We start from the raw sequence: 23331 nt of genomic DNA, 5'->3' as shown, positions 1-23331 counted from the left end.
CAGAAATAACTTCCAGCCAAACTGAACAACTCACAGTAGCCTTCTCTAAGTTTGAGGTACCATGCACCTAACAATTTCCTTCTAATTATTCTTCAGAAGCCCTGCTTCAAAAGCTATGAATTCCAATTGACAAGAATTATTGTCTAGTCAATAACCATGAGTGAATACAAAGAAAATAATAATTGCTTTGATTCGATTAAGAAAAAAATCTACTTTGTATAATCACCCTTGCTAATTCTCACGAGTAATTTCAAAATATGTCCCGTAGCAACAACTCATACACACCTCTATGACCCCGTGTATTCTTCACTACCATTGGGAACTCCAATACTTCTGCTTCATCAATCATTTTAGCAAAATTTTCATGACCACCTGGTTGGACAAAAAAGAAATTTAAGAAAAAAAGCAATAGAGGTGTTCTGTATAAATTTTATCTACATTGAAGTCAGCAGCACAAAGGAGGAAGAAGGTAAAACCTGATGGCTAAATTTTGTTTTCCTTGGAGAAAGTAATAAACAAAAAGTTGAAAATACAGTTAAATATCAGTTTAAAACAACCAGACTTTAAAAATGAATGAAAGCTATCTTAAACTATAAATATTCTAACATCCAGCTTAAAGAAATTAAATATCTTTCAGCTAAAACAAAGTTTCCTAATTCTATACAATTTTTCATTCTTACATCCCTTATTCCTCCACCACACAAATAATAGAAGCCCGAAGATCTACTTTAGTATATTCAATTCCCATTTGGATTAAGAAATGGAAGAATGAGTCAGTTGAGGAGACTCATCCAAGGTTGAAAAGATGCTGCATGCATACACACACATACTCTCAACAAACACACACATTTACTTTTATCTCCATTATTAGAGTTCTTTCTACACTAAGATACTCAGTACCCATGGGTTAATAAGTCTTGCTTCTGACTGTTTTTATTGCCCAGAAACAAATGGTACAGTATCAAGATTAGAGCAAAACTGGACTGTAGTTGTAAAAAATCAGCATGATGATACAGAAAAATTAAACCAGAAAAAAGTTTGTTAAGCAACTGTAATATCATAAATCTGTAGCTTAGAGAAATTAAGATGATTCAGTCCTCTAATTTTAAACCCTCAACATCAGACCATAGGTAATATTTGTTAATTTGGTTAACCTTTTTCTCCTTTCCATTCTCTTAAAATCATGAATTGTAGACCAATGATATAAGTCATAACATCCCAAAAGCATCAGGAAGACAGAATTCTCAAACTATTCATACAGTTTTTTCTAAGCAATTGCTAGAAACAGCAATTATATACACACATGCCACACCGATGAGGAGTTCCCTTCTTTAACATATTAAAAATAAGAAGACGATAGAGACTTTTTTAAAAAGCCTCCTTAATTCTCCAAGCATGCTACTGTACATTTATTTGGAGAAATATCTTTACGAAAAACTGTACTGATTTATACTAAGTCCAATCCTTTCCAAACTAGAACTACCGGAAAGGCAGGAAATATATTAACTTAATATTGTTCATAGCAGTGCTATTCAAAGTGCGGTGCAGTAACCTGTACCTGTTTGTGACTTCTTTGCTCTTGATATGTGACCAGATAAATATAAAAAGAGTAAGCACTAGAGACTTTTATAGCCATCTGACATTCCTATGATATTTTAATTATACTTTATGAGAGTATCTACAGCAGACTGGGCTTTTAAAAAAAAATGATCCTTTACCACAGACAGTTTTAGAACCACTGGTTTAAAGCATACCTAGGTAGAGTTCATTTCCTTAAAAAAATAAGAAAATATTTATGAAAACTTAACATGAAAATGGTAACGAAGGTAATCAGAAATAAAACAAAGATGTTATCAAATTCTATTATCTTTTACCTCAGGGGTTGGCAAACTAAGGCCTGTGGGGCAGATTTGGTCTACCGCCTTTTTTTGTAATAAAGTTTTACTGGAACACGGTCACATTTATTTAAGCATTATCTATAGCAGTTTTCATACCACAATAGCATTACTGAGGATCAGAAAAGAGAACTTATGGCCTAGAAAGCCTCAAATATTTACTATTTGGCTCTTTACAGGAAAAGTTTGCTAAGCCCATTCTACTTACACCATGGAACTAAATCTTAAGAGATGATTCATAATTCTCCCGTCCAGGTTATTAAAACTAAAAGTCACTTCTATAACAACTTCTTTCATGTTCGCAAATTTCCTTATATCACATAACTATAAATTTAGTATGGTTTTAAAAATTATCAGTGTTCTAAAACCTGGGTTATAAATTATTAGTGAACTCACCATAAGAGAAAGTGTCTGGCAGAGGAACACCATGGCCAGCCAACTCCTGAAACGTCCAGAATTTATTAACACAGTTCAGGATGGCTTGAGGTCGGTTCATCAACCGGCATCCCATCTTCTCTAGATGGCGCAAAACAGTGATGTCACTATCACTTTGCACCCAAGGGGTTGGTACTCTCACTACCACCACCTGGGGGTAGGCAGTAATTAGTTCTCCATTGATCCGTAGGCCTGAAATATACAGGAATGAAGCCAAACCCATTAAAAGGGAATATACAATAAAATAGAGGAAGAGAAATATACCAAGGCTTGAGTCACAAAACCAAAGGTACTATTTTGTTAACATTTCATTGGGACAGATAGACATTCCTCCTTAAACTATATTCCTTTGTAAGAAAAAAGAAAATTTAAGGGGGAAAATTCCTGCACTAGTTAAATAAATTATGGTACATGTCAATACAATGAAATACTGCAGAGCTTTTAAAAAGAATGTCATAAATCTCTATGTTCAGAGATGGAAAAAAGGTCCAGGTACATAACATTAAGTTAAAAAAAAAAGAAAAGCAAATCTGAGAGTAAGTTTTGTTTGTGTTTACATATGCATAGAAAATATATGAAAGGATAAAAGATGAAAGCGGCCTTCTCTGAGTGTGAGTGGGTGGCAAGGCAGGAAGAGAAAGGTAGAATGGGGAATTTAAATACTTTGCTCCATACAATTCTCTGTCTTCTTTGTTTTTCTTTTCAGTAAGGATATATGCTTTTATAATGAAAAAAAAATTTAAAAAGATAAGTTTAAATTTTATCCAATACTATTCTATTTAAAGAGGTCCCAAATAATAAATGAACAAGGTATTTATATGAGCTGCTCCTTAAAACTTATTTTCATTAAAAAAAAATAGTACATATACACTTGTTTAAAATATTCGAATACAAAAATATATAACATATTCATCTCCCATCTAACATTCCAGGTACTCTGTGTAAATAGTATGTATTTTCCCTACTGTTACCTAAGTATAGAAAGATATGTAGATAGTTTTCAGAAAAATGATATATTTTATATGTATATTATGTCACTTTCTCTCACCACTTAAAATTCTACCAGAGACATCTTTCTATGTCAGTGCATATATAGCTTTATTTCCTCCTTTTTTTAGTGGGCTGAATGGAATTCTATTTTATAGATATACCATATGATCAATCCTTACTCATGGACATTTGTTCATTCAATAAATATTAAGCAATTACTATGTGTCAGATTCTCTTCTAGAAGTCGGAAACAGATTGGTAAATAGGCAGATAAGGTCCTTGCTTTTTGAAGCTTTCATTCTAGCAGAAGAGACAGACATTCTATGTATTAATTTTTATAGTATTAGCTTTTAAACGTGTTAGTTCTGATACAGGAGAGATCAGTGAGGTAGAGGTAACAGCTGAAATAGAGCATAAGCCTTAAGGTATGCGTGTGTTTAAAGAAAAGAGAAAGGACATTTCAGTTGTAAAGAGTAACAGAAGTCACAGGACAAAAAACAGCAATACGAACAATGTGTGCCTGAACTACAATCTGTATTGATGTAATATGAAAGATAAGGTTGGTCAGTTAAGGTGTCAAATATGCAAAGCCACAAATTTTTATTGAGATATAATTGACACATAACCCTGTATTTGTTTTATATGTGTATATATTGTGAAATGATTATCACAATAAATTTAGTTAACATCCATCACCTCACAGAACTACAATTTTTTTCTTGTAATGAGAACTTTTAAGATTTAATCTCTTAGCAACTTTCAAGTATACAATACAGTATTGCTAAGTATAGTCACCATGCTGTACATCACATCCCCAGAACTTATTTATCTAATAACTGGAAGTTTGCACCTTTTGATCAACATCTCCTCATTTCCCTCATCCTACACCTCTGGCAACCACCAAAGTGTTTTCTCTATCTATGAGTTAGATTTTTTCTTTTTTGTTCCACATGTGAGATTATACAGTATGTGTCTTTGACTTATTTCACTTAGTATAATGCCCTCAAGGTCCATGCACGTTGTCACAAATGGCAGGATTTCCTTCTTTTTTATGGCTGAATAATATTCTCTTGTGTATATATACCACATTTTCTTTATCTATTCATCGAGTGATGGATACTGGCATTAGTTCCAGGTCTTAGCTATTGTAAATAATGCTGCAATGAAGAGTGGGGTACAGATAATATGTTTGAGATAATGATTTCATTTCCTTCAGGTAAACACTGAGAAATGGAATTGCTGAATCCACATTCTGAGCTAATAAGTTTATATCTGTTCTGATTAAGGGAACTGAGGGTGTGTGATAGATACTGCCTGTTGAAACTTCACACTATTCCCATCTTTTAATCCCTCCCTGTCCGGCAGAGGCTAGGAAGCATTTCCCACACTCCCTTGCCAGCAAGACTCCATTTTGAGAATGCAATGAAACAAATACAGAGAATTTTAAAGATGAAAGAGAAGCAGAAGTCATTATCCTCAAGGGGCAACTACAGGTAGGTGTGTGGTCATCAGATGTGAGGTTTTGCCAGTGGCTTCAGGCATTCTCCTCATGATAGTTCACTGTGCTGCTATAAGCAATCCTGACAGCAGCAGCAGATTTCTGCAATTCTGCACTTTCTCATTTCTTAGGCTTTAGTGACTTGCCTCAACAGGCAAATCTAAAGGGCACCCTTTTTTTTAAATCAGAAAAACCTAGTGACCAGGTTGGGGGTTAAAAGTTTTGAGACCACAATATGGAGAATGGGAAAGTTGAAAAGGGAAGCCAGTTTAGGGCAGAAGATGCTGAATTTGGATCTAAAGATGAAAGTTTTGGTGATAACAATAAGGACATCAAAGTAGAACTATTCTATAATAGTTGAAGTATGGATTGGAACTATACATATATGTATATATAATTCATATTGGTACTGTGGAGAGCATGTGTGTGTGTGTGAGAGACAGAGAGAGTGTGTGTATGTGTGTGTGTATTTATTTATTTATTTATTTATTATTTATGGGAGTCAGCCCAAAACGTAGTAGCCGAAGAAATGAGGATATATAAGCTGAAAAAATAAAAGAAAAAAAATGGAGACACCTAGGACAAAAATTTGATGGATCTCAATGAGACAAAAGGATACAACCACCTGAGGAAAAAAATCAGTCAAATAACTAGGATAATGTAGTTTTAAGCAGTATTATGAGAAAAAAAAGAAAAGTCAATATTATCAGGAGAGAATGATCAAATTCATTAAATGAAACAGAGGTAACAAGAAGACTGAGTTTTAAGAAAAGCTTGAGTGATCAGGAAAAGAGATACTGTCAACTGTCAAGAGAAAAATTAAACCATTATTACATTATCTTCTCATTTCTCCAAACTAAAGACAGCTTTTGCTCCTTTTTAAGAGATAGGATAAAGGAAGCAATGGAACTGTTCCACGCTCAGTCCATACCACTAGTAGGAACCACCTATCTGCTGCCACTGGAAATTGGGTGTATGGGAGTACTCGACCCAAAGCTCAGTCAGATCTGCATAGTACACTATGGGTATTACCGAGGATGGAAAGAAATTCAATGCCACCTGTAACAGAAACAAACACTCTGTTATTCTAGGCAAGGAGAAGGTGATCCAGGACAGGGAAGCAGAGCAGGTACAAATGAATGTGAGCCAAAAAAGGCAAAGTGACATCTCTTACAACTCTGCCTTATGTGCTATTGATCTCTTGGGCTGGGATGAAGATTCAATAGAGTCATGCATCACTTAATAATGGGGATACATTCTGAGAAATGCATCGTTAGGCAATTCTGTGATTATATGAACATCTCACAGAGTGTACTTACACAAACCTAGGCAGTAGGGCCTACTACACACCTAGGCTATATGGTACTAATCTTACGGTACCACTGCTGTACATGTGGTCCGCTGTCGATCGAAACATTGCTATGCGGCACATGACTATATGAATACTTTGGATCTATGTTTTGGGTTAAGTGTACGATCAAGCAAATTAACAGCTAATGATGAGTTAAGCTTAGAATAGCAATGGGATGGGGGGACAATTTTTGTTCCTATATTTTTAGGATAAAAATGTATTATGTATTAAAAGGCTGCTGCTGTTGTCAAGGCAGAGTGAAAAGGTGCTAGTGTCTGATAATTCTCTTCGGGATATTAACAATCTCCTTGCCAGTAATTTAAGTGGGGACTCTCTCATGTAGGCTACTCTAAAGCTGTACTTTTTGAAAGGAGAGTTTGGCTGCACTGTTAGGAATAAGTATTAGTGTTTTTGTCCTCAGGAAACAAGAAACAGACAACTCATAGACTCCTGCTGACTGGCATTTATTTTTCTTCTATCCTCTAGTGTTCTAGAGGATTTTTTGAGACTTCTGGAATCTTTTTAAACCTTACAGAATTTTAAGAATTTTAACAGAAAGTTCCAAGTAAAGGTGCTGTTTATATATATTTAAAAACCTGCACAATCTCTGTGCCAAAAATCAAGGAAGCACTCAAAGACTAAGGGAGTTGTGTTAACTAGAATACGGGGACAGTCTGGAGGGGCTCCCATTAGCCAAATTTCAGATGATTTGACCATTAAAAGAATAATTAACTGATAACACAGCAAAAAAGTTCATGAATCCATAGTCATTATGGAGAAAGGTAAAAAAGCCTTATTTGGTATCACTGGAGGGACTATTATACAAATCTCTATTCTAAAAACTGGTAAGTAAGGAGGAAAAATTACATTTATCCCACTGTTTCAGGAGGAACCATAGTTTACCACCAGTAGGAAAAGCTCTCCTTTGGAGAAGAATGCCAATTAATATAGAAGAAATAGCAAAATTAGAAAATCACTACTTTGTAAATCCCAGTGAAATCAGTGAACCAGGCAAGGATCATTACAATGCTAAAAGCATTAAGGAAAGGTTGATGGAATATTTGTATGCTGCCAAAATATCAGACATTTACTAAGCCAAAGATAAAAACAGATTTTTGTAACAGACAGACCCTGCAGACACTACCTTACTCAGTGATCAAACAGCACAGACTGTCATTTTGTGCTTCCCGGTTGAGTGCACTATGAAGTATCTACCATCACCTATGAAGTAATTTTTTTGCCCAAAATGCATAACCTCTACCTGATCATGCCAATTCACAAGAAGTTTCAGGAGGACATCACAAGGAAACTATCAGACAAATCCAGAATGTGAGACATTAAACTGTTTTGATCACTTCAAAAAGTTGACGTCATTGAAGAAATAAGATGGGAAGACCACTCTAGAGTTAAAAAAGCTAAGTAGACATCACATCCAAATATAGAACCTTGCAGAGCCCCATCTGAAAAGAATAAGTGAAAAAGATATTTTGGAGTCAATTGTGAAAATCTGATTCTAGAGTATCTATTAAATAATATTAAAGAGTTATTCATTTTCTTAGATGTGCTAATGGTATTGTCTTATATAGGACAGTGTCCTTATTTTTTAGCTACAGACATTGAAGCATTTAGGGGTGACATATAGACAGCTACTTGTTTTGAAAGGTAAATAACTCCGTCAAAAGGCTATAATGTATATAACATTTGTACATATTAGGAAAAAGATATATGAAAGAACTATGACTAAAGGTTATTACTGAACACCCAATCCAGGTAGCAAGAATATAGCTGTTTGTAATTCTTTCCACTTTTCTTTTCACTTAAAATTTTTAGTAAGGGGCTGGCTCCGTGGCTGAGTGGTTAAGTTCGTGCGCTCTGCTGCGGCGGCCCAGGGTTCGGATCCTGGGCACGGACATGGCAGCACTGGTCAGGCCACGTTGAGGCGGCGTCCCACATCCCACAACTAGAAGGACCTGCAACTAAGATATACAACTATGTACTGGGGGTTTGTGAAGATAAAGCAGAAAACAAAACAAAACAGAAGATTGGCAACAGTTGTTAGCTCAGGTGCCACTCTTTAAAAAAAAAAAATTTTTTTTAGTTAAAAAACGAGATTTGGGGGTTTAGTTGGGGGGGGTGGATGGATCAAGACATCATGTCAAATTCTTGAGTATACTCTAAAGAAAACTGATGCTAGTTACTCCTGTTTCAAAATCCCCAAGTTTTGTTGCTCAGCTCTTTTTTAAAAAATTTTTTCAGTGGTTTCTCATCTTTTCTTTCACCAACACCAAAAGCCTATTTACTATTCTACCACTGGCCCATTTCCCTTCTCATTTATGTTTTAAGTGTTATTACTGCAATGAAAGTAGTTATATTAGCTCATCTTGGAAGGAGGGAGGAGGAAAGTCTAACTAAAACCTAAAATAACTTAAAAGGTAATCAGAACCATATCTAAAACCAGAAATCTAACATGTTCTTTCTCAGTCCGTGAGTTTCAACTAGAAAAAGCAAGGAGGAAGTGTAAGAGATTCACAATTTCTGAGGTTCCTACTCCCAACTAAATTCACCTAACAAAATTTAGTTGTTTAGGTCAATAGTTCAGCAAACTGATCCATTATTTAACCAACAGAGCTACTGAATTCACCACCAAAAAGTGGTGTTTCACATGTGACAAATAAAAATGGCAAGTAATAGGATATATTGGAGTATATGAGGAAGCCATTTTGTGTAAACCTAATTCGGCCTGACCTTGTCTTTCCAAAAGGGCCTGACCAAGGCCGTTGAGCATGCATTGTATATCTGCTTTAGAGATTCCCTATGGCAAGAACAAAGGCCCTTGAGATAAAGGTGCAACTTTCCTCCCCCTCCCAACATTGGCATTTCTTTAAGGGTTAAGCATCTTTCCTTAGGCTAGAAACTGATTGCTGAGTTCACCTGTGACCACCCAGCTCAAGACAACAGATTTGCCTCCTGCTACGCCCTCTGAGATAGCAGATCCACTACCTGCTGTGTCCATCAAGTGCTGTGCAGACAGGGCAATCTTGTGACTATTGTGGGAGAGACATTTCAATCACATGTGAACCAGCCTCTTTGGGGGTATATAACCACTCTGTATACCTCACTTCCTTGGTGCCCTTTCTTCCTTCAGGAAGAAAGGCCCCGGGCCATGGTCCTCAGATTTCAGCTCAGAATAAACTCACCCAAATTTTCATTTCTAGATTGGTTATGGATTATTTTCATCGACAATGTAAAATCTCAAGAGTCATATCACCAAAAAAGACCAGATGAGTTCCGAACATTTACAATACTCAAGTCACTATAAATCTATTTTTCAATTAATCTATTCTAGGACATTGACTAATAAAAGATTTCAGCAAGAAGGCTTAGATCACCCAGAGCTGACGCCCACCAAAAATGCAATCCTGTCTTCACATATGTCTAACACATCAAAAGTGTCCTCAAACTTTTCTTTTAATCACTAATTTTGTTTCCTCCACCAAGTTTCAAACTAATAAAAAACAAAGGAAGAAAAGTAATTACCTAGATTTTCAAGAGAATAGGACAATTTGTAATGGGAATTCATGGTCAGATAATTCTGAGAAGAGTTATACAAAGCACTAAGAAGTCTTTGCTAAGGCTGCATGAGAACTCATACAGCTACTAATTATCAAACATAAAAAATAAGTATAAGAATCTGTTCTTATAAGAATAGACAGGCCTTTCCTATCTGCTTAGCTGCTTCCTAACAAGATATATTTTGTGTTTCCTATCAAAACATCCCTCTTTAATATCCTCAGCAATCCTTTTCCCCTCCAATTTGTTTGCAAGTCTAATCGAATTATTAATCCCAGGTTAGATACAATTTTTTTCTTCAAAGGTATGCTCTTTGGGGAATGATGAGGAACCAATAAAATTCCTTTCCCAGATCCTCTTGAGTGGTACAGAAAGAAACAAAAGGAAGTGTTTCTGTGTATGCTATCAGTGTACCTCATTATCACAGAGCACTGCGGCATTGTAGCTGACAGTCAGGTATTTAAAAAAAAAAAGAGGGAGAAAGAAAATGGGTGAACTGTTGCTTTTTTTTTTTAGTTTAAATAAACTGAATAAGAATTTTAAAAAAAGAGAGAGAAAAGAAAGAAGAGAAGAGGAAAACAGAAAGCAAGCAAACAAGCTATTAGATTATAGCTGTCCGTTTTAAAAGCATCTTTTATTGAAGGCAATGACTGGCTAGCTTCTTTTGTAAGTAACTTCAAAAAACCACAGAAACTCAGGTCAAGAGAACCAATTCTATCCCAAAATTTGGCAAAAGGAGGTACACAGTGAAATGTAGAGAAACGTGATGCACTAGCTAAAATAATTCATCTCCTTAAATTTTATAAATGTTGTTATTCAAATTCTGCATGTTTAAATACATTCTCTTTAGTTTTTCTATAGATAGTAAAAAAAAAGAAAAAAAAATTGGCTTGGGAGATATACCTCATGGAATTGATAAGTAAAAACACAAAATACCCTTAAGGGACTCATCTATTTACCCAATCATTCTTTTATTCATTCAAAAACATTTGCGGAGCACCTACTTCAAGATACTCTGTGCTTTGGGATAAAGTCCAAGCCCCACTTGAGAGGTTTTGAGGAGTATGGAGGAGGGTGAGGGGTGCGGAAGAATGCATGTAAAGTACTTAATAAATGACTGGTACACAGTTAGTGCTTAACAATTGTTAGTAGCTATCAACTGCTCTCAGTTTACAACGGTGGGGTGGGGTAGGTTGATGGCTCCTGTGCTGTTACTAGCAATACAACTGGAGAACTTGTTTCTTTATCTCCTTTTGCCCTCAACACCCAATCAAACTTATCTGGTTTATTTAATATTTGATGCATAAGGACTCAGTATTAGAAGCAAGAAGACATATTTCTATTTTGTTAGCATGGAAACTTTTAATGTTTTTCCTTATTATTATCCTAATATGACTTGGAAATTAAAAAGCTGAAATACTATATCAAATCTAATTATTACATTTTCTTCTCCCATAAAACAGCAATCTTTACTGAAATGGTAAGGAAAAGCTATATAGAAGATAGTGGGGAAATGTATAATTTAAGTCACTGTTAACAAAGCTAGCCATAAAAATTTACCACATCCTCCCAACAACAGACTACTGTAGAAGAGGAGAGAGAGGAAGCAAAGTGTCTTTGTAATGCAGACAAAGCTTCTTTTAAATGTCGAGTGCCTCTGTCCACTTTGAAAAAGGGTAAACTTCTTTTTAACAGTGGTTCCAGGTTAAAGACAAATATTTATATCAATCTGTTCTATCCTACTTTTGGCAATCCAGAGAAGCTTACACAACTTCATGACACCTAGAACTCTGTGAATACAGCTAGAAGTAAAAATAAATACAAATAAAAATATATAAATATACTTATATAATTTTAAACAAATATAAATAAAAAGCTATGGAATAATGAAATAACAAGGGGAAGAGGAACTATATCAAACTCTTTGAATACTGAATCCTCCAAAGAAAACTACAGGGAAAGTTAGGAGATTAAGGTTTTTCCCTCAAATGTTTTACTTAGACCCCAAATAACAACGGATAGTGATGAGGGGAAAGCAAAGGCAAAAACAGAAAGTGAGCAGACCTATCACAAGATCCTCTCCGGCATGTGACAAATACCCCACATCTGATTCATATCTTGGTTCTACCACCCACCTACTGTGTAAACTCAGGGAAGTTATTTAACCTTTCTGTGCCTCAGAGTCCTCATCTGTAAAATAGGACTAGTAAGAGAAGTTCCTTTAAAGCATTGTGTGAGGATTAATTTGATTAACATTAGTGAAGAAGCGCTTGGGACATAACAATCACTTAACATAACTCTTAATCATCATTACCATCCAACATCCCCTTTTGCAGATGGGAAACTGAGAGCTGGAGTAACTAGAAATTAAGTTCCATGAGAGTAGGAATCTGACTATCTTGTTCAGAGCTATTACCCCCAGCACTATGTGGCACACAATAGATGCTCAATTATTATTTACTGAAATTTGAACTTGTCTCACAGTTTTTAAGAAGCAGAGCAGGCATTTAAACCCAGGTCTGAGTCTGAAGCTATCCTGCCTAAAACAAGATTGTCTCTATAAATGCTGCAGAAAAATAAGCCAATTCAAATTCAAAATACCAAAAGTAACTCAAAACACCAAAGGTAAATCAAATCATATTAATATCTAAAAACCCAAAGTAAACAGAAGAAAATTTAAAAGAGCAGAAATTAAACAAAAAGCAAACATCAACAGAAAAGACCAGCCAAGCTAAAAGTTGGTCCCTAGAAAACTAATAAATTTGTTAAATCTCTGGTGAGACTGATCTAGAAAAAAAACAAAGCACAGATAAACAAAGTCAAGAATGAAAAGGGGGCATCACTACATATAAAAGATAATGGAAGGATTTCATGAACAACAGTATATCTGAAATTAGTTAAAAAGTTTCCACAAAGAAAACTCTAGGCACAAATAGCTTTCAAAGGTGAATTCACATCATTCATTTAAGGAAGAAGTAAAACCAGTGCTACACAATTCTTTCAGCAAGCAGAGAGAGACAACCACAACAAGAACAAAAACCACTCCTCAGCCTGTTTCACGAGGCCAACATAACTTAGCAGAAACTAACAATGATATTTCAAGAAAGGAAAGTTACAAGCCAATCTCATTCATACACATAAATGCAAAAATCTTCAACAAAACATTAACAAGTTAAATCCAGCAATACAACAATAATAATAATGATCATAAGCAAGTTGGGTTTATTCCAAATACTTTAAGTTGGTTTAACTTGTAAAAACTAATCATGTAATTTGCAATACAGTAAAAAGAAATATGATCATCCAATAGATGTATAAACACTGTTTGATAAAATCCAAGAAGCATTCAGTATTTAAAAATATATTTAGCATATCTGGAGTAGAAGGAAATTTCCTTATTTTGATAAAGGTGTCTTCAAAACTGTACTCCCAACATCGTGCTTCATGGTTTAATGTTGAAAGCTCTCCTCTGAGGTCAGGAATGAGACTAAATATCCACTATAACTATTTCATCTAACATTGTCCTAGAGGTCCTATCGTGTGCAAGTTAGTCAAGAAAAGGAAGTAAGACATAAGGACTGGAAAGGAAATATAAAACTGTCATTACTTGCAAATAATACAATTTTGAAAGTAAGCAATCCAAAAAAATCTATAATAAATTACTGAAGTGAGGTATTTGTCAATATATAAAACTCAACCAGCAATGAGTGAGAAATGAAAAAAACTTTAATTATATCACATATTATAAAATTCATAGGAATAAGATAGATCTAATGAAAGATGTGCAAGACCTCTGAGGATAAAATTACAAAACCATATTAGAGACACCAAAGACAATGAGAAAGACAGACAGAAAGAGGGGGAGCCCATGTGTGAATGTTCACATATATGGAACGTTCAACAGTATGAATTTCTTTCCAAATTGATCTATAAATTCAATACAATTCTAATCTAGACATTCTTGAAGAAGAGAGAAGACATGCTCTACTGGATATCATAAACCTACAGTAATTAAGTCAGTGCAGTATTGATGAAAAGAACCACACTTACAACAAAGGAACAGAATAAACTCATCTATGTACAGATGCTTGATTTATTACAAAGGTAACACTAGAGAGCAGTGGGAAAAGGTCAGTCTTCTTAGTAAAAGGTGCTGGGACAACCAAATATTCAAAGAGAAAGAAAATGAAACATCAGCACACACAAATCAATTCCAGGTGGACTATAAATCTACATGTGAATGACAGAACAATAAACTTTCTAGAACTTAAGATCAAGGGGTATCTTCATGACCTCAAAGTAGGGAAAGACTTTTTGTGTGCGTGTGTGAGGAAGACTGACCCCGAGCTAACATCTGTTGCCAATCTTCCTATTTTTGCTTGAGGAAGATTGATGTTGAGCTAAAATCTGTGCCAATCTTCCTCTATTTTATGTGGGATGCAGCCACAACATGGCTTGATGATTGGTGCTAGGTCCACGTCTGGGATCTGAACCTGCGAACCTTGGGCTGCTGAAGCAGAACCCACAAACCTAACCACTATACCACCAGGCCAGCCCCAAGACTTTTTAAACAGAGCACAAAAAGAATCAACCACGAACAATAAGACAAGTTAGATTACATTAAAAGTAAATTCTTCTATTTATCAAGACAGCATTAAGTTAAAAAACTAAGCTACAAATGAGACATTTACAAAAGTAAAATAATTAGACAACCCAAAAGGAAATAGAAAAGAGACCTGAAGAGGCCTTTTACAAGTGAGGATATCCAAATTAATATATGAAAGATACTCAACCTCATCAGTGAGCCGTGATATAAGAATGAAACCACAATTACATACCATTTCATACCCACTAGAATAGCTAAAATCAAACTGACGGTTAACAAGTGCTGATAAGTACGTGGTGTAAAAAGAATCCTCTCTTATGGTCACTAGGAAGAGAGGGGAAATTTCCTTAACCCGATAAAGGGTGTTTGCCAAAAACATCTACAGTACACATCAGGTTTATTTATTGAAACAACATCACAGCACTCTCTTTAAGATCAGGCATAAGACAAGTGTGCTCATATCATCATTTTTATTCAACATTATAGTGGAGGTCCCATTTAATCCAGTAAAATAAGAAAAAGAAAGAAAAGACATAGAAACTACAAAAACTGTCATCATTTGCAGATATGATTATGTGTATAAGATATCCTGGAGAATCTAGTGGATAAAAAAGCAAGAGACAGAAGAGTATTTATAGTATGCCACCTCATATGCAAGTAAAGGGAAGAAATATGAATATATTCCAAGCTCTGAAGACAGCCTGCCTAATTTTAAATCTTGGTTCCACCACTCAATAGCTTACGATCTTGCATAAGCCATTTAACCAATCCAGGACTCCATTTTCTCACTTATAAAATAGAGACAACAGTACCAACCCCGTAGGATTATTACCAGGATCAAATAAGTTAATATTTGTAAAAAGCTATGAAACTGCTATATAAGTGTTTGAAAAGAAATATAATTTTAAAACTGGCATTCTAAGACCTGAGACAGATTATCATTCTTTTCCTAGCTCACTTTATAACTACACCCATTACTCCTTAAGTTCTTCTTTGGTGACTTGTCATCGAGTATCTCTCAGAGAACAGTCTTAGAGAATCAAATCCTCCAATTTCATAACTGTCAAAAGTACTATGCATAAACAATAGAAGAGTATCATGTCACCAATTAATAACAGTATCATTTACTGAATATTTCCTATGTGTCAGACAACATACCACAGCATTTTATACATATCCCAAGTAATCTTAAGCACATTACAAAGCAGGCCTATTAATTTTTAATCCTACTTGTCCTTAAAGGAAGAATTTACCAACAATTTAATATAGCAGTAAGTAAATGAAACACGGGGTTACACTCTACTGTACACAGGGTCGCTAGGAGGTGGAATCCACTCGACCACACTAACACTACCCCAATGAAACAAGACAATCAGTGTGACCAACTGCAAAAACGTTTAGTTTAGTAACTAGATCAGCCAGGACAGCAAACCTAACCAGTTCTAAAGCTCAAGCTCTTTTCATTATGTCACATGGGTTACTTCCAAATCCCTACCTGTGCTAATAATTTCCTAAACAGCATGATAGCTGGAAGACTCTTTTTAGTATGAATGTACTCTAATGGTTAAGTTAGACCTACAGTTCCAAATACTGGAAAGCCCCTGAATTCCATCATTTGCCTTGAAGAAAGAATTTAGAGATTTAAGCTCCTCATTCATTCCTTTAAGTCCCCCAATGCCTTCAAACACCATTTTAGTCTCCTGCTTCCAAATTCCTCATACTTTTTTAAAAAAAATTTTCTGTGGCAACAGTACCAGATTCCCCTGAGCTTTATCCTCAACAAAACCATGGTTCCAAGGTAATAAAGGTAATTACTTAATTACCAGCTTCATCCCTATATACCATGGGTTATTAGATTCCCATTCTGGAATAAGAAAGGTGGTCCTAATTGATTTCTGCCCTATCTATGCCAAGTAACAAATTCTCTGAACGTCTACTGTCTGAAATCTGTGCTCTGGAATTGATTTCTGTACTGATTAAGGTTATTTTATTTGTAAGTAACTAGTTAACTTGAACAGGAAAAAAATTAATGGATGAAGATAGGATTGTGCAAAGAACTAAAACGAATGCTGAGAAAACCAGGCTCAGAAAAAAAGACCAAGGCAATTCTGGGAATCCAAGAAACAAGAAACAACCCGGAGTCTCATCAAGGTGCCACATCAAAATAATTAAATTCCAAACTTTCTCCTTCCATCCTTGAGTTGAACTGCTCAAAGTCAAAGGGAAGAGAGACATTAAAAACAGACAGCCAACTATGACCTAGCTTGACTCTAAAGGGCACTATGCCTAACAGCCCCACCAAGGCTAGACAATATGGAAGAGGGAATTTCTCAAAAGGAAAACCATGTGCTGTTAGTTTAAAAAAAAAAAAAAAAAAAAAAAAAGGGAGCTGAGGGGTGAGGGGTATGATACTGAAGGTCAAGAAACAAGTAGAATGTACCACAGGCCAAGAACTGACTTAGCAACTTTATCTGTATATCTAGTCCTCAAAATTTAATAACATTTGGTGGGACAGTTCTGGTTATCTTAATAACAGCATTTAGGGGGCAGGGACAAGGGATACTCGATGTCTTTTAACACTTCATCACTATCTCATCCCACATCATAACCAAGGGAATTATTTGACACGGCACTTATATATAAGGATCTGCTTATTTATTTCCAAGAGCACCACATTTCCAAATTTACCTCACTTCAACTGCCTGTAATTCATCATAGTAACTTTTATTCATACAGCTGTGTCCTAATTTATAATACTCAACATCACATATAAACTATAGCCATTTCCAAGAGCTATTTTATCCCTAAACCAGAAAGAGTTTAAAGTATCAAAGGTACAACTAATCCAATTCCTTCACTTTCCTCAACTACTTCGGAAAGGGAAAGCAATCACTCTAAGACAGGTGTAGTCAGAGCTGAAAGATAAAATTTCATTCAAGTATCTCACTGAAGAACTAATCATGAAAACGCAGACTGATTTAGCATGCACACTAAATAAATCAAAGCTGCCTACTTTGATAATAGGAGGAGTGGGGAAAAAAAAGACCTGAGTTCATAAAAGAAATTTCTTCCTGGTGATTGAAGACACTAAAGGCTTTTCCTGTGAATACTAAACAAGCTATTTTCTGACTTATGGAAACAACCAACTGTAAATCCCATGTACAGTCCAAGTTCCCGAAAGATGAAGCAGAAAGCAACTCATCCTGGGCCATTCCTTGTCTAATTAACATTAAAATGAAAACAGCCACACTGGAGAGGATATTGGAAAAGGGCATGCTCTTTCAGGAGGACAGTTTGGCAATGAACAGTGATTCCATTTTTGGGACTTCATGGCAGAGGAATCCTAGGTGATGCACATACTCCTCTTCTCATTCACTGGATAACACCTACGCATCCTCCAGGCTTAAAGAGGCCTTTTCTGACCTCCTAACCTAAAGTAGATTCTATTGGTGTACTCTCTCATATCACACTGTACTTTTCTTTTATAACACTTAGTAGGTAACTATTTCTGTGACTTTTGTGTAATGTCCATGTCTCCCACTTAGCGTAAAGAAGACACGAACCAGTTGAACTATGTCTATTTTGCTAAACTCTACATCTCCAGTGCCTAGTATCTTGGCACACAGATGACACTCACTGACAAGGGGAAAAAATTTTAAAGAATAGCATATATGTTACAAATCCATTTACGTGTGTGTGTTTAGCAGTGATCAACATATGGATGGTAAAATTTCAGATGATATTTGCTTTAATCTTTATATTTTGGTACTGTTTGCATTATTTGTATAATCAAGAACAATACAAGGCTGTTAGTATTTTAAAAAAGATGTACTTAGCACTATGCTTTGTATACAGTAGGTGCTCTCAAACTGTTCCCTTCTCTTCCCTGTGCAATTAACTAAGAGGAAACTTCCAGGGGAATATTTAAGAAAAATGTCCAGAACAAATTAAAATGTTTTAACTATATGAAATAACTAAGTGTTATTTGGGGGTAGGTTTATCTACTAATACAACAATGGAAAAGCAGCACCAAACAGCCAGAATTAGCCCAATGAATTAGGACCAGCTGAGCTCTCAATAATAATAATCTGCTTTAAATAACTGACTCACCTTCATGAGAGCACACACAGAATTAGGAGGGAAAGTAACGAAGTATATGCCTATACTAAAAGCAGGTAATTTCTAAGTCTACTAGAAATTAAAACCAAAATGCCAACATAACACAGTATATGTAAAAGCAAACTGATTTCTTCTTACAAAACCATTTTTAAAAAGAAGAAAAAATAGAGTCTAATTTCCAGACTCTATAGCTTTGCGGAAACATAAAAATAACACGTGAAAAGAAGATTACAAACTGTTTCAGGAATTACATGCGTTTTGGAGAATATAAATCTGATTTGTTGTCATCTCTCCCCTAAAGAAATCAGTTAAACAATAAAGGTCTTCATGGGCAAACTGTAAAATTACAAGGTCCCCTTAAAGGCTAACACATATAAGACATAATTTCCATTTTATGCAAGATGCAAATTACATAAATTTGTATTATACATACACAGAACCTAAACAATTAGATAGGCCTATTATAAATCAAGTGTAACATTTGCCTTTTCTCATGACCTTTCATGAACTTTTCAAAGCAATGTACACTTTCAGGTGAATTTACTAGAGTAGAAGAGAAACCTTTAGTTTAAATCAGGAAATGAGACTGGGAATAACAAGTTTTTATTCGTTCAAACTTTTTCTCCATTTATTTCAAATTTTTTATTATGGAAACTTCTCAACAGAAAAACAGTGAGATTATAATGCAATGTACCATCACCCACTTTCAACAATTATCAATATATGATCAACCGTTTTATTCTATACTCCCATTTTCCCCAACCATAGATTATTTTGAGTCTACAAAACAAGGTACAGTCAGAAGTCCAGCTCGACCCTCTTCAATCTTTTCCCTAAAGGTAACCATATTTGAAAAACTATAGTTTATCCTTCCATTATCTATTTTTTAAACCAGTAGAAATTATACTCACATATCACCTTCCCCTTAGAAAATGGTACCATTCTACATGCCCTTTCCCCAATTTAATAATTTCACTTAACAATGTTATACTTTATCAAGTAGACATTTCAGTATGTATCTCAAAAGAAGGACTCTTGGGCACATAAATATTCCCTAACTATGATACAAAAAGCACTAGCCAGGGGCTGGCCCCATGGCACAGTGGTTAAGTTCAGGGTGCTCCCCTTCAGTGGCTGGGGTTTGCAGGTTCAGATCCCAGGCATAGACCTATACCACTCATCAGCCACGCTGTGGCAGCAACCCACGTATCAAGTAGCGGAACACTGGCACAGATGTTAGCTCAGGGCTAATCTTCCTCAGCAGCGGGGGGGGGGGGGGGGGGGGGGAGCGCACTAACCAAAGAATTTAAAAATATAAATGGTACTTAAAATTAGAAACTTCCACTGACCAAAAGATTCCATTAACAGAGTGAAAAAGGCAAGCTACAGAGTGAAAGAAGATATTCACATACACATATCCAATGAGAAACCTGCTCCCAGAATATAATGCAAAATAGCGAAACAAAAAGACAGACAACCCAATCACAAATAAGTATATAGAGGATTCTGAGAAGATGGTGAACTAGGGAGCATCAAGAATCTGTCTCCCCATCTAGATAACTGTACTGGCAGAATTTTGTCTGATGTAACTATTCTGGAACTGTGGAGTCTGTTGAAAGATTGCAACTTCCAAAAAACGACTGGGAGGGTAAAATGCATTAATTCCAGTCAATTTCAGCTCTTAACACAGTAGCAGCTACCCATCTCCCACCCCTCAGCCACACTGTGGACCTGTTCTGGAGCAGTTGGAACAGCTGACACATTTTGCAGGAGACAGGGTGGCTGAAAAGACCCTACTCTCCAATTATTGTGGATCTCTGCTCTGACACCTAAGTTGCCACTTCTGATCAAAGAGCTCCAGACAAACCAGCCAGTAGCCATTGTTGTTACACTACTCTCCCATAGTTAAAAGCCCCTCCTTTTCTGGCTGAAGTGACTTCAGGGAGGGGGAGAAAGAGGAAGAGAGAGAGGAAGCGACAGAAAGAATATATTGAAATAACAGCTGAAAAATTCCCTAATTGGATAAACTACATGAATATAAACATTTAAGACTCTCAACTATCTCCAGGTAAGATGAATTCAAACAGCACCATGCTGAGATACACTACAATCAAACTTTCAAAACCCAAGACAAGGAGAGAATCTTGAAATCAGCAAGACAGAAGCAAATCACCACATACCAGGGATTCTCAATAACATTAGCAGCAGATTTCTCATCAGAAATGATGGAGACCAGAAGACAGGGGGCCGATGTATTCAAAGTGCTAAAAGAAAGACTGTCAACCAAGAATCCTATATTCAGCAAAACTGTCCTTCAAAAATGAAGGAGAAACGAAGACGTATCCAGAAAAACAAAAGTTGAGGGAGTCTGTGACCACTAGACCTGTCCCGAAAGAAATGTTCAAACAAGTCCTGCAAAGTGAAATGAAAGGACACTAAATAGTAACTCGCAGCTGTATGGAGAAATAAAGATCTTATTAAAGGTAAATACATGGGCAATTAGAAGAGCTAGTAGTACTGTAACAACAGTTTGTAACTGTATTTTTTGTTTTCTACATGATTTTAGAGAGTAATACAATTAAAGAAAAAATAAACAATCATTAGTGTAAAAACTAATATTACTGTAACTTTTGTTGGTAACTCTAAGTCTTGTTTTCTACATAACTTAGGAGACTAATGCATTTAAAAGGATTATTAGTTTATGTTTCGGGGCACGAAATGTATAAAGATGTAACTTTGTGACATCAATTAAAAAAGGGGGGGAGTCAGAGCTGTAAAGGAGCAGAGTTTTTGTATGTTACTGAAGTTAAGCCTATATAAATTCAAATTAAAGTATTATAACATTCGGATGTTAAATGTAATCTATATGGTAAACACAAAGAAAATAGCTACAGAGTATACACAAAAGGAAATCAGAAAGGAATTCAAACATTTCACTACAAAAAAATCAAGTAAACACAAAAGAAGACACTAACACAGGAAATGAGGGACAAAAAAAAGATATAGGGCACGTTTTAGAAAACAAATAGCACAACCCATAAGTAAATCACTCCCTATCAGTGATTACTTTAAATGTAAATGGATTAAACTCACTAATCAAGACAGAGATTGGCAGAATGGATAAAAACACACAATCACATGGTATGCTATGAACAAGAGACTCACTTGAGATCCAAAGACAAACAGGTTGAAAGTGAAAGGATGGAAAAAGATATTCCATGCAAATAGTAACCAAGAGAGCAGGGGTGGCTGTACTAATATCAGACAAAATAGACTTTAAACCAAAAAAAGGTTACAAGAGAAAAAGAAGGAAATTATATTAACAAAATGTTCAATACTGCAAGATGATATAACAATTATAAACTTTTATGCACTTAATGACCATCAACATATATGAAGCAAAAACTGGCAGAATTGAAAGGGGTAATAGACAGGTCTATGATAAGAGCTACAGACTTCAATACCCACTCTCAGTAATGGATACAATAACCAAGAAGAAGACAAGTAAGGAAATAGAGAACTAAAACAGCACAATAAACCAATTAGATCTAACAGACATACACAAAACACCCTACCCAACAACAGCACACACATTCTTCTCAAGTGCACATGAGACATGTTCTAAGACAGAGCAAATGCCAGGAAACAAGTCTCAAAACACTTAAAATGATAAATATCATACGAAGTATCTTCTCTGACCAAAATGGGATGAAGTTAAAAATCAATCACACAAGTAAAACTGAAAAACTCACAGAATTGTGAAAATTAAACAACACACTATTAAACAACCAATAGATCAACAAAAAAATCAGAAGTGAAATTAGAAAATACTCAGAGACGAATGAAAATGAAAACACAACATACCAAACATGACAGTGAAAGCAGTGCTAATGGAAAAATTTATAGCTATAAATGCTTACATCAAAAAAAAAGAAAGATCTCATATTAACAATCCAAATTGGCAACTTAATGAACTAGAAAAGGAACAAACTAAACCCAAAATTAGCAAAAGGAAGGAATAACAAAGATTAGACTAGAGATAAATGAAACAGAATAGAAAAACAAGAGAAAATCAATGAAATCAAAAGCTGGTTCTACAAAGAGATCAATATAATTGAAAAAGCTTTATTAGCTAGACAGACTAAGACAAAAAGAGGGAAGAAAACTTATTAAAATCAGAAATGAAAGTGGGGACATTACCACCAATTCTACAGAAATAAAAAGTATTATAAGAAAGTACTATGAACAACTGAACACCAAAAAAATGAATAACATAGATGAAATGGACCAATTCCCAGAAACAAAAAATCTAACATGACTAAATCATGAAAAAACAGAAAATCTGAACTGACTGATAACTAGTAAGAATCAGTAACCAAAAGTTTCCCGGTAAAGAAAAGCCCTGGACCTGATGGCTTCACTGATGAATTCTATCAAGCATTTAAAGAAGAATTAATACCAATCTTTCCCCAACTTTTACAAAAAATTGAAGAGGAGGGAACACTTCCTAACTCATTCTATGAAGCCAGCAAAACCCTTATCCCAAAACCAGACAAACACACTACAAGAAAACTGCACATCAGGGGCCGGCCCAGTGGCACAGGGGTTAAGTTCGTATATTCTGCTTTGGTGGCCTGGGGTTCGCCAGTTTGGATTCTGGGTGTGGACATGGCATCACTTGGCGAGCCATGCTGTGGCAGGCGTACCATGTATAAAGTAGAGGAAGATGGGCACGGATGTTAGTTCAGGGCCAGTCTTCCTCAGCAAAAAGAGGAGGACTGGTGGCAGATGTTAGCTAAGGGTTAATCTTCCTCAAAAAAAAAAAAGAAAACTGCATACCAATATTCCTTATGAACACTGATGCAAA

At 35.5% G+C, this 23331-nt stretch overlaps 1 protein-coding gene across 8 annotated transcripts in view; it reads right to left on the bottom strand.

The window, feature by feature from the left end:
- Positions 1–23331, bottom strand: part of RIMKLB (ribosomal modification protein rimK like family member B) — a 69560-nt gene that overhangs the window by 22120 nt on the left and 24109 nt on the right. For all 8 annotated transcript variants that reach the window (XM_070493937.1, XM_070493942.1, XM_070493935.1 and 5 more), the window contains 2 exons: positions 2292–2522; positions 286–372 (listed from right to left, as the gene is read on the bottom strand). In XM_070493937.1, coding sequence (XP_070350038.1) covers positions 286–372; positions 2292–2522 — 318 coding nt within the window. The remainder of the gene's footprint in view (positions 1–285; positions 373–2291; positions 2523–23331) is intronic.

Source organism: Equus asinus, chromosome 22 (genome assembly GCF_041296235.1).
Source record: "Equus asinus isolate D_3611 breed Donkey chromosome 22, EquAss-T2T_v2, whole genome shotgun sequence".
NCBI classification, from domain to species: domain Eukaryota; kingdom Metazoa; phylum Chordata; class Mammalia; order Perissodactyla; family Equidae; genus Equus; species Equus asinus.
This window is presented reverse-complemented; position numbering and strand designations above follow the sequence as displayed.